General features: G+C 45.9%; 1 protein-coding gene across 2 annotated transcripts in view; it reads left to right on the top strand.

Moving 5' to 3' along the window:
* The window catches only part of NARS2 (asparaginyl-tRNA synthetase 2, mitochondrial), a 51,297-nt gene extending 49,143 nt beyond the window's left edge, over window positions 1–2,154 (top strand). Inside the window, exon 15 of one of the 2 annotated variants that reach the window (XR_006171885.1) lies at window positions 1,352–1,435. Coding sequence is in view for 1 of the 2 variants with exons in the window: in XM_042838219.1 (XP_042694153.1) it covers window positions 1,352–1,496 (145 nt within the window). In the remaining variant the exon portion in view is untranslated. Of the gene's footprint in view, window positions 1–1,351 lie in introns of both variants that reach the window. The other variant, XM_042838219.1, reaches the window with a different exon arrangement.
* The last annotated feature ends 10,277 nt before the right edge of the window (window positions 2,155–12,431 follow it).

Genomic DNA, 12,431 nt, shown 5'->3' with positions numbered 1-12,431 from the left:
AAAAGAAGAAGAAAAAACCCCAAAACATTGTACTGTTTGTAATACGTGGCTTCCCAAATTTCAACTCTTGTTAATGAACCACAAGAAAAAAAGTGGTATAGTACAAAAGGTATACTGTCAAACTGTGTGAACAAGTGTATAGTTCAAGATGTGTCTTTATATGCATTGATATCTATATGCTTTCACATATATATTTCAGCATGATTTTGTATTTGCATTGAGGTTTAGTTGCTTTTTTTGTAAACTGGGCTGATGAAACACTCATACATGGGGATGAGAAGCATGTAGTGTATGTGCAGTCACACAGACCCTTTGTAGTGCATTCATACATCACAACTTTGTGGTCTCAGGAGGCTCAGGAGTGGCCCCATGAAAGAGCAGACCCACTGAGCTGATTTTCACTCCTATTAAAACATAACTGTTGGTGACAGTTTATATCTGTAAACACAGTCCTTGCATATCATGTCACATGAAATCAGGAGGGGAGAGGGGGAGCTGAGCCATCTTAATGTTGTTGACACCCACAGAGTTGGAATAGCTGCTCCAAACCAGGCAGCTGGCTTTTCTGTACACAACAGGTACCGTTCTCCAAACTGCGATGTCTTGTTGCAGATCTCATTTTTGGAGAAGCAATGTACAGGATTTTTTGCTGACTTGCTGTGGGAGTGAATAAATCAGTCTGTGAAAATGATTCGGGGGGGCTGGGAAGGGGGGAAAAGGTGACCAAAAAGCCATTATAATTACCCTAAGAGAAAAATAAGACTCAGGAGGAATCTTCAGCAGACAAGAAGATGTATTTGAGCCAAGAAATTGACTTCTTAAGGAATTACTGGAAATGAAATGACTCGGCCTATTGAAAAGATGACTGGACAGAAGATGAAAATTTATGGTAGGGCAGATTTCAGCCTGGCAAGAGCTGAACAAACCCAAGCAGGGGACTCTGACAGTGGGAATGTTTTGTGTTGCTGTAGGAACCTGGGCTTGTGCTTCTATTAGGGATATATTTAAAAACTTTGGTGCTCTCAGTGCATGTAGAGCCATTGATGTTAAAGTTGTACTTTGTACCCAAATGAGTTCTTGCTCCTAAACAAAGCAGGCTGTAGCATATTGGCAAGGCACAGCACTGCTGGTTTACATTTGCACCTGGGGCTTCTTGCTAATACAGTTCTGCCTGTCAGGGAGCCCCACCGCTTCGTGCCCCTCTTCAATGCTGGCTGTGTTGGCAGGAATCCACAGTGGTTAGGGTCAAAGGGATGTAATTAAGATGGAAAGCGAAACGCCGGATAAAAAGCTCTCTCTAATTACATCAGCATAAATGTGCTGCAAATGTAACTGTCTGTTTAAATTACAGGTACCTAGACCTGCGAAAATTTGGCTCTGTTCCTCATGGAGGCTTCGGGATGGGGTTTGAACGCTACCTGCAGTACATCCTGGGTGTTGACAATATCAAAGATGTTATTCCTTTCCCCAGATTTCCTCACTCCTGTCTGCTGTAGCTCAGCAGTGTGAAAACAGCCCGTGTGACCACGTGTATATAATATTGGAGTATGACTGAGTGCATTGTAGAGGAAAATTGAGAGAAACGTTGTATTGGGGAAGCTCTCAGTAAATTGGATGCTGCCTTACTGAAAATAATATATGTTCTTGTGAGATAATAGAAGCATGCTTGCAGTTAATGTGATAGCAGTTCACATCTTTGGTGCATTTTGGGAGCATTAATAAATCCCACTTAACCAATGAGTTAAGAATCCCATGAGCACAAACGATGGGAGTCCCGAATAAGTGTTGTACAGAGGTAGTGGGGGTTTGATGTGAAATATTAATAAGGAGGTGTGACCTGAAATGGACTGAGAGCCAGGTCTGTTGTGAGGCTTTAGTAGGCTTTAATTAAATGCCTGCGCAGTGCTTTGAAGGTTGAGGATTGTAAAATTGCAGAGTATTGTCCCTGCTGTGATGTACTTGCTCTTACGAAATGACAACTGTCTAAAGCGTGGTTCTCCCCACCCTGAGTTAAAAGCAAATATTGTTTACGTTGGAAAAATCAGCCAAACCTAGCAAGGAGAAATGTCATCCTGGAGCTGCTGGAGTGAATTAGGTGAACGATGTTTGATTTTGTGAATCATCAATAAAGACGTACACTGGGTTGTTTTGTAACTCTTCATGCTTCCTTATATTGTTATAAAACCGTGGCACTCGGCATCATAGCGTTTCCTCCGGTCTGCAGTAGATGTTTCTTTCTGCATATACACAAATTGCTTACACAGCTTCTGCAGGAGATACCTGTTTTGTGTGCTCAAACAACCACATTTTCATAGCAGAAACGTTCAGTCACATCCCTGTCTCTGAAAGCAACGTGCAGCTTTCTGGTGTTCGTCCTTGTTGCTTTGCTTTTTTTTTTTGGTGTTAAATATAAATATGTGATGTGTTCATCTGGCCCAAACAGTTTTGTGTGTATTTTGAAACAACCACCATCCACTGCCAGCCATTGCATGTGTATTAAGTAATTGCTTATCTCTGTAGGATCTGAACTCCATGCAGTCTTTAATGGGTTTGTGCTCTCAGCCTCCCTGCCAGGTAAAGAAATATTCATTTCTGTTTTGAAAACAGGATTAAGGGCAGATCAAGTGACTTGCCCAAGGCAATTGGAAACCAGTGGTTTATTTGGGACTTGGACTGAGGGTTTCCAGCATTCCTTTTCCCTTCTAAATTATCACAATCCAGCAAATTGTCATTTGCATAGCGCTTACTACTCTGTAGTCCAAGATGTCTGCAGTAAAAACAATTTATATAAAGAGAAAAAGCAAGGTAACAGCCTTATTGCTAATGAACCCCATGTAAACTGGCACACTGAACGTGAAGTGGCTGCAGAACAGCCCAAAGACTTTTCCTCCAAGCAAATGAAAGAGATTTAAAGATAGTAATCAAATAGCATTGCGCTGGTAACGTTGCAGGCACATTTTCTCTGCAGTAGGGCTCTGTAATGCTGCACCTGCAGTATCTAAAAATACATGTTTATGTTATGTGGCACCTGCCACGTTTTGGTTTGGTTCATGGCTGGGACTCTTCGTTATCACGATCATACACCACAAGGTCATTGCTTTGGGGTGCTTGGTGCATGCGCTGGGACATCTCCTGCATATCAAGATTGTTGTCATCTTTCTTTTTGGTTAGGCAGGCGTTAACTGTGCACTTGCTGGTTTGTATCTCCTGGTGCTGCCTCAGTTCACAGAATCATCACAGAATCCTTAGAGTTGTTAACTGTGATTCCATGAGTGGGTTCCAGCACCTGCCTTTCCTTTGAAACCACCACTTCCTACATAGGGCGCCCAAATATCTCCATGCATTCGAACTATCTCCTCCTTTAATGAGTTATCTTAAATGCCATCGCTGGAACACTGGCAGCAGAAAGATACAGAAAGAGTACATGTGGCAATAGCCCCATCCAATATGATGTGCCTAAATAACATGCAATCAGCAAGTGTGCCCATTGAGATCTTTAGTCCTTGAGTCTGTCACAGTCGCCATAAACGAGTGTTTGAACCAGAAGCTCACATGCTGACAGCAAAACCATCTCCTGTCCACTCAGCATTTGTCCCCGCAGCAGCTGCAGGGTGGCAGTGTTGATTTTGGCATCAGCAGGCTGTTGTCAGCAGGAGGTGGGTGATCAGGCAGCGAAATGCCAGATCTGATGGGCAGGGTGGGGCTAATGAGCGACAGATGAAAAACAAGGTGTAGAAAAGAAGACAATGGAAGGTGCCAGTAAGTCAGAAGGTGATGTGGGACGATGCACAAGTCAGGGCAGGGATGGAAGGAGTGTTTTAAATAGGCTTGTGGAGTGGTTATCGAGGCCTTATATGAGCTGACAGCTTGTGAGAACTGAAGACTGATGTGATCCACCCTTCGTTCTTTGTCTTGAAAGAGGTTGTTACAGGACAGATCAAGGTTGAACCTTTCATTCTGTTGATTGGTAAGCATGTGAAGTGATGTCAGGGGGGTTTGTTTTTTGTTGTTGTTGTTGTTTTTGTCCTGGTTTGTAGCCCTCGCAGAAAGGCAGAACTTGAAGAGAAGCATAGCAAGAGTGAAGTGTGGATGGTGATTCTTGTGATTGCAACTATGTGTCCAAGACGAGCAGCTTCCCTGGTTGTGTGCGTGTGCTTCTGTTTGATTCAAGGCTCTTGGTGAGTTGGCAGAGCTGACCTGGTGGGCATTGCCCTTGGATCAAAAAGCTCATCCCAGGTGCAGAACTCATTCCAGTTTGGCAGAATGGCAGGAGAGCAGGGTTGTCCCCACCAGAGCTGATTGGTCAGGCTCAAAAAGGGGGGAAAAAAGGATTGTGCAGGCTTGGAAGCAGCCTGCAATGTGCACCATTTTGCCTAGAGGGGAGACAGAGAAGGTAGAGCCTAAGACCTGTGTGCAATGATACCTTTTAGGCTTAACACCCCAGTGGGTGTTCTTGTAAGAAGCTTGTTTAATGGGTACCCAGCAAGGGTGGGAGCCACTCGTTCCCTCAAGTCTGGCATACTTCACCTCGAGTTACGTATAAATAGCATTGGCTGGTATTGCTAAGGAATGCAATGTGTGTTCTCTGGGATTTCCATGTGGAATGTCATGTATTTCCTTCGAGTCTTCTCTCCAGAATGAAAAGGAAGTTAATCAGGAGGATGGGGAGGTCGTTCCTCTTGGAGATGCAGGCAGGGAAACAGAGTTTTTTAGATTTAAGCCATTTCCTTGCTTCATCTTTGCTTAGAATCTACAGTCTGGCAAGAGTTGAAGCCGGATAAAAACTTCTTTAAACAAAAAGCTGTTATTCTTTGCACACGGGAGCACAATAGCTCACATAGGGGTATTTTTAGTGCTGTAAGCAGTCCACTCTCAAGGCCAGGTAACCATCATGGTACTTTGGGTAAGTTTTGGGTTTTTTTTGACATTTCCCTTCCTTGGTGACCAGCACTGTCTCTTTTCAGCTTTGTCCTCACTTTGGATTTCAGAGGAAAGAATCGCTGTCATCAACGGCTGCATCTCTGGGTTTGTAGCATTAGGACAGAACGATGGGAGGGCAGCAGCCCTGGGAATAAAACAGTGACCCTGTAAACTCAGAGAAACGTTTAAAGGATGGCTGTTCTCTCCTGTATGATTTATGTTGTGTTACTCAGGCAGTGTGGAATCTTGGACTGTTGTACCACCTTCAATACAATCGCAGAAATAAAAGTCCATCCCTGGGCCAAATGTTCAGTCAGCAGACTGGTACAGGGTTTCTAGCTGGCTTACCTGCATTGAAGCCCTCAGACACAAGGGAGAAACATCAAGGTGCTCAGCTCAGCAGTCCTTTCCAGTTCATTTGGTAGTAGATCTAAATTATAGAGCATCCCTTGAGGAAATGCCAGGAATTTGATGGGAAACGTAACGGACAGTTTTGTTTGCTGGACTAATATTGGTTGTTTTGGAAATAGCTTATAGTTGTGTTTTTCTGAAAGGGAAGAAGGGGACTAATTTGCCAAGAAACACTTTGGTCATTGTTCCGATTAAATGTGTGTATAGAGATAAATGAGACTTTGCTGCTGGATGCAGCGCCGCTCGTTAGTGCTGTTGTTTCAGCCTCTGTCTCACGCTTAGGGGGAGATGGGTCCAAAGGAGAAGTAACATTTTGTATGAAGATTGTCAAAGTCTCAGTTTCCTCAGATCTAAGCAAAGCTACGGAAGCCATAAAATGGTGGGCTCAGGGGTGAATTTATTGTTTTATCATATAGTTTGTTGCAGAGCCGTGACCTTCGGAAGGATCGTAAAGTTTTATTTTACGATCCTGCTGGTAAAGAGACGTATATAATTTACTGTATGAGATCTTACAGGCTTGGCTAACAAGAAGTTTGACCCAGAGTTCAAAGAAATTATGGCTCCCATTGTTTTATGGCTGCTGCAAAATGTGTGATTAGCTGTCCTACAGCTGTGTCTCAATGTCTGCTGCATGAGGTGTTGCACAAAGATGCTTTCACATAAAAGGCAGCACCAGGCGAAGCTGTGTGGCCATTTAAAAGACAAATAGCAGAAATTGTAGGCTCAGTTATGGGTGAAATGTGGGTGAAACGACTTCAGAATCCTCGTTGCATTTAGTGCTGACGCTGTTTTACTGTGCAAGGTTGAGGCACGGAGCAATTAAGCAGCTTGCCCAAGGTTATGGAAGATATATGGCAGAACCATGGAACAGGCCAAAATCCCTACTTGTTGCTTCCCTCTGAGAATTCCCTCCACCTTTGGGTGCACCCACACCAGAATATTTGCAGCTGATCCGGTTTCAAATGCATTTTTGGCATTTCTAAGATCCCAGACAGCACTTCAGTGATTTTTATCTATCCCTATGTGTCCCGGGGCCTTTCAGATCTGCCAATGCAGATTTCACAGCGCTGCTATTTATTTTTATTACTCTTACAATTGATTTTTTCTTTTTTTTTTTTTTCTCTGAATGATTTGAGGCAGCCAACAGGGTGTATTTTTAATTTTCTTTGCAAAGCTTTTTGCTTTTCACCAAGAGCTGTGTATCTCACTGTTTTCAGCAGCTTCATGCACTGATACTCCTATGTAATAATGTATTATTCTGTAACAGCAGAGGCCTGGATTCTCAGAAGCAGCCAGCCAGGGGGCTCGCTGGCAAACAATACACAAATGGCTCAGAAAAAATCTCGGTGTGTTCTGGGAGGTGGCCTTGACAAACATTGCACACATTTCTTTATTGGATCGTTCTGTGCTGCCACGTCTTCCGAGAGATGCCAGATTTCCAGCCACTGGGGGAAAATAGTTCTATTTCATGGACACGATGGCTTCATCGTTGTAGTTCTATGGTGTCTTTACTCCCAGAGTGATTTTGAGCATTGATTCAATGCTATCAAGGGGGAATGGTTTTTAACTAAGACAGGGGAGGTTTAGGTTAGATATTAGGAGGAAGTTTTTTACACAGGGGGTGTGAAGCACTGGAACAGGTTGCCCAAGGAGGCTGTGGATGCCCCATCCCTGCAGGCATTCAAGGCCAGGCTGGATGTGGCTCTGGGCAGCCTGGGCTGGTGGTGCACATAGCAGGGGGGTTGAAACTGGATGATCATTGTGGTCCTTTTCAACCCAGGCCATTCTATGATTCTATCCTTTTAACCCTTTGAAGACCTCAGGCTCTAGGAGGTTCTGGCATTGCTTTAATCCTGAGGCCTTGTTCTTGCCAGGCTGGAGGCTCAGAGCAGCATCTCCTCGAAGCACCTGGGGTGACTTCTCCACTTGTGTACTGTAAATAAACCACCACGTGTGTGCTAGCATTCCCAACAGCCCCTACTGCATCACAGCCACTGAGGAGGGGCCGTGCACAGCAGTTCAAGTCTGTGCTTTGGGTTCCTCTTTGTAAACATACAGAGGTGCTGTTTTCTCTGTAGCCCCACGTTTGAACTTGCTGAACCCAAATAACAACGCAGATGGAATCTGAGGGCTTCTACAATGGCTTAAAAACACTTCCAAAAGCTATTGGCATTAATAATTGTTTATGGTGATTTTAGGCAGCATAGGGTTCAAGTATTTAACAAATTTCATATTTGTTAATGAACTCAAAGGGTGTTTTGCCTTGCAGGAGTACATTGCCTCCTTGGAGCACATGTGCTGTTTTTAGCACTGATTGAGATCTGGTGCCATCTGCAACAGTGCTGGTATGGAAAATGGAAGAAAGTTTGTGCTCAGTCCTTTGAGACAGAACATTATGAAGTGCTCATTTCCCAGATCATTAGAAACTCCAAATAGCCATCTGGCCAAAACCAGAGATGCATATGCCTGCATCCACAGCTTAACAGCATTCAGCTGAGGGTGGCCACTCTGTAGCATTTGGGACTGGGAGTTGGAGTTCTTCCTTTGCCATGGGTCTTGGAAACGTCTCTTTGCACTTTGGCCTTTTTACAGTTAATCTGCAGTTCAAAACTGACTGCCTTTTAAGAGGTGTCTATCTGACGTTCATTGCCCATTTAGCCAGGGTTATAATGTGGTTCCTATACCACCAAACAGTCTAAAATACTGTGAAACCACAAGATCACATCATTTCCATACATTGATGCTGTGATTATTTTCACTGTTCAAAAAGTGCCATATTTCAGTCTCCCATCTGCCTGGCCTCAGCATTAGTCAGGGTGAAATCACTGGGCCTGAAGTCTGAGCATGAGGGGCTCATTAGGAAAGAGCGTAGGATGCCCCGTCCTTGGAAGCATTCAAGGTCAGGTTTGACAGGGCTCTGAGCACCTGATGGAGCTGTGAGTGTCCCTGTGCGTTGCTGGGGAGTTGGACCAGATGGCCTTTAAAGGTCCCTTCCAACTTGAACAATTCCATGATGATTCTACAAGTCTGCAGAGCTTGACCTAAAAGATGATGAGAACATCCTTTCACATGCCACCTGAGTAAGTTAATACCAAAGGGGGTTGGAAGGCCTTTATGCTGCTGGCTTCATTATGTTTATCATGTGCCTCTCACCTGTAGCTTGCAGGAGTTCTATCCTTAAGTGATGGCCTCGAATTGCACCTGGGGAGGTTCAGGTTGGATATTAGGAAAAAATTGTTCTCTAGAAGAGTGGTTGAGCATTGGAAGAAGCTGCCCAGGGAGGTGGTAGAGTTGCTGTTCCTGGAGGTGTTCAAGAAGTATGGAGATGTGGCACTGAGGGATGTGGTCAGTGGGGACGGGTTGGAGTTGGACTTGGGGATCTCACTGATCTTTTTGAACCTCTGTGATTTGGTGTCATCTGCCCCAGATGCAGAATTCTGTTATTCCTTTTTTTTTTTGCCTGGTGATGTACAGCCAAGCAGGGGACCTGAGGGACTCCTTCCTCATCACTCCTGCTCGTGATCTCAGTTTTCCCATCTGTACAATAACATTTATACACCTCAATTTACACGTGCATCATAGATCTGTGCTCCAGTATTTTCAGCTCTACAACTATAAACAAACATAGAAATGCGCTACAATAACTTACACTTTCTAGGAGAGGCCGAAACTTAATATGACAGCAATGACTTCCTTCTCCTAATAGAATTTTTAGTTCATTATCTCAACTACGCAGCGCACGCCCATATCCTCAAGGGGTGTCAGTGGAGCAGGAGTGGGGGGAAAGCATCTGTTTTTATTCTGGCTTCTGTTCTGACCAGCGAACGTAATGGCACATGACCGCTGAGCCGACAGTAATCCAGTTACAAAAGTCTTCAGAGTTACTGCACCGACCGAATTAAACTTGATTACATCCAATTATCCTGAAAAGCCAGACAACAGCTCGTAGCTTGGGGTGAAGTAACTTCTTGCGGGGAGGCCTTGCGGGGTGTCAGGAGGATAATTGCTCGTTTGCTCTACTGCAGAGCACCATCTGCTCTTGAAGTGATGCCTAAGGATGGGAGCGTGCACCAGGCAGGGGAGCTGGGCAAGATTTCTCCCTGCTAGTTTTATGATGATTTGTTTTATGGTTGCTTGCCCTGGGCCCAGCTGTGGTCAGAGCCCTAAGAGCATCAAATAGTGTCTGTTCCATACAGAGCTGATGTAGCTGGATCCAGGCAGTGTTTGCACAAGGAGCTCTGATCCATCCCAGAGGAAGGACCAAGCATGAAGAACATCAGTAGGATTTTGTCTCATTCAACTTGCAGCAAAATTAGATCGAGTCTGGTGCAGAAAGCAGGACTGGCTTACGTTGAATCATGCTTCCCAAATAAAAAAACCCATGTAATAAGCTTTGAATGAAAGGCCTGGAAGCATCCCCTGGCTGCATCCAGATTCGGGCTCAGCATCTCAGTGCTGCCTGGCTGCTGCCTCCCCTCCTGATGAGATGGGCTGGGTTTGGCCAGGCCCCCAGCAGAGAGGGGACCACGCAGGATCACAGCATCGCAGTGTGAGCAATGGGCTGAGGCTGGAGGCACCTCAGGCTCCCAGCTCTGCCTTAGGAGGAACACCAGAGCGGGGCGTTCACTACACCACATCCAGAACTTCTGGAGCTCCTCCAGGAGCAGCCTCCAGCCCCTCTCTGGATCCCAGTTTAATCTCTTGTTTTCCCTTTGCTGCATTTTGAACACGGCTGACCTGTGAATCATCTCCTTCCCTTTTTTGCGTCTCTGATGCTCCCATCTTTGCCAGAACACTGCAGTGAAGATGCTCCAAGCTGTCTCATTATCTGATCGAAGCATCCTGTGCTAATATTCCCCCTCTCTTGGAAAGCTGCTGTCTATCACCGGAGGACAGAGCTGTCTCGTGGCTTGCCTCCGATTGCTGGCTGTTCTGGGAGGGGGTTGCTGTGCTCTTTTATGCAGGTTGGAAAGCTTGAAAAGGCTCTGCTTGAAAGCACTGATTTTTATTATTTTTTTTTCCCCCTAACCTTGAAAATTTTGGATGAAATAAAGCCGCTTCCATCCAGCTCTGCAGCAGGAACTGTTCGGGGAAGATAAAGTCAGGTCGCATTGTGGACTTGCATCTCAAGAGGCCGAGCAGCAGCTCAGAATCAAAAAGCAGGCGTGCGCCAGCGTGCAGCACAACAGATCTGTGATGCCTGTTCCCTGCGGCGTGTGGAGGTTGATATTAACCAGCTTATAGGGCATTTCTGAGGGGTTGGTGCCTGGCTGGGGTGAGTAGCCCAAAGCATTCAACATTGGGAATGCCCTATGCATCCATCCTTCACCAACAGCCGGTGCGGAGAGGGGAAACTAAGTCAGAGAATCGTAGGGCTGTGGAATCGTTTGAGTTGGAAGGGGACTTTAAAGGTCACCTGGTCCAGCTCCCCTGCAATAAGCAGGGACGCCCATGGCTCCATCGGGTGCTCGCAGCTTGCAGCCTTCCCTTCTGCCGGTAGATGGCACGGCTCGGTTACACACATTTGGGGCCGTGTTTCGGTCTCGGCCGCGAACAGGGAAGCACGGTGAATTTCAGGATTGAAACCACCGGGGTTCCTGCAGTAGGAAGAGTCGCTCTTTGCAGTGCATCCCAACCTAAGTTCAGCCTGGCTTGCAGGAACAGCTCGAAACTTAGGGACGTGGTTTTGTAGGTACGGTGACATTGGATGGATGGTTGGATGAGATGATCTTAGAGGTGTTTTCCAACCTTAATAATTCTATCAAATTGGGAATCCTGTTACGAGCTGCCAGATCAGAGCCACGCTGATGGTCTTCAACTCCTCAATGCGTTGTATCTGTACTCCTGGCCCTTTGCTGTGGTGCTGCGTGCACTGCATCACATGCAGCCTGGCCGCCCAATGCTTGGGTTTACTTGTTGTTCCCACCCTGAGCACATCACGTTCACACAATGTCTGTTTTGAACATTTTTATGCTCAAAGCTTCTCTCTCACGTTCTTGCTGGCAGCGTGCTTGCAAGCACCCAAAATCTCATTTTCCATCCAAAAGTGCCAGAGATCTGAGTGCCGTGCTGGAGGCTCTGCGAACAGGCAGCACTGAAGGTGTCAAAAAATAATTCAGCATCGCATTTTGGAGACTGCTGAGATATATCTGGCCATACAACCGTGTCAGTCACTGGGATCTGCAATAGGGGACGAAGAGGGAAAGGGCAGTGCGTGGTAATGAACCAGAGGCCGTGGAATAATTCATTGCAATCCACACAATGATAATTACGGAGCGTTTCTTTAAACATCTCTGTCCCAGATGGAGTGTTTCAGCTCTGCGTGGGGAAAGTTGTTAACATAAAAATGCAGGCGGGGTTCTCCGTAACTGGTTTTAAAACTGACACCACTTTGCTGTCTGTGTCAGGAGGAGCAAATTCCTGACCAGTGAATCATTGACATCCAGCGTGGAATGGCTTTGCGTGGTACCTGCGTGGTAATCGTGGCTTTCTTGCTCTCCAGTCCCTCTTTGTAAACCCTCTGGCAGGTTGGCAGACTGGAGAAGATCTCTCCAGCCACCAGGATGCTGTTGTCCCCTTGGATGTGCCAGGTGCCTCTGGGTCATGCACTCACACATAGGGCAGTCGGGTGAGAAGTGCCTTCCCTGTCCTCCCTTGCTCCATTAGCCATCCCTGCTGGGGATGCACCAGTGATGTGCCCATAGCTGGCACCTCTGCATTGCTTGAATAGGACCAAGCCCTTCTTTTAGGCAGTGAAAAGGTCAGAAAATTTCTTTTCGTAGCCTTTTGCAGAAAAACAAACCACCAAAAAAAGAAGCTTTGGAAATAATCCATTCCTAACAAATTCTATCCATGTTCCTTGAGGGGTTATTCCCCTCCTTTGTGTGTTGGCAGAGATTATAAACACCATACGGCTTCACTTCTGTCCCTGTTTCAAAGAGAGGTGCCATAGCTGCTTCCCAGAGGCACTGAGCTGCAAGCCCAGCTTGCAGGTGCTGCAAAATCCACTCTCCATCAGCAATACAGCTTACACCCTTAAGCACTGCAGCCCTGCACCTTGCAGCCCTAAGCATTGCAGCCGTAAGCATTGCAGGCCTACA

The sequence above is a fragment of the Centrocercus urophasianus genome, unplaced genomic scaffold (genome assembly GCF_019232065.1).
Source record: "Centrocercus urophasianus isolate 14NV4802_14NV808 unplaced genomic scaffold, USGS_Curo_1.0 seq_74, whole genome shotgun sequence".
Lineage (NCBI taxonomy): Eukaryota > Metazoa > Chordata > Aves > Galliformes > Phasianidae > Centrocercus > Centrocercus urophasianus.
This window is presented reverse-complemented; position numbering and strand designations above follow the sequence as displayed.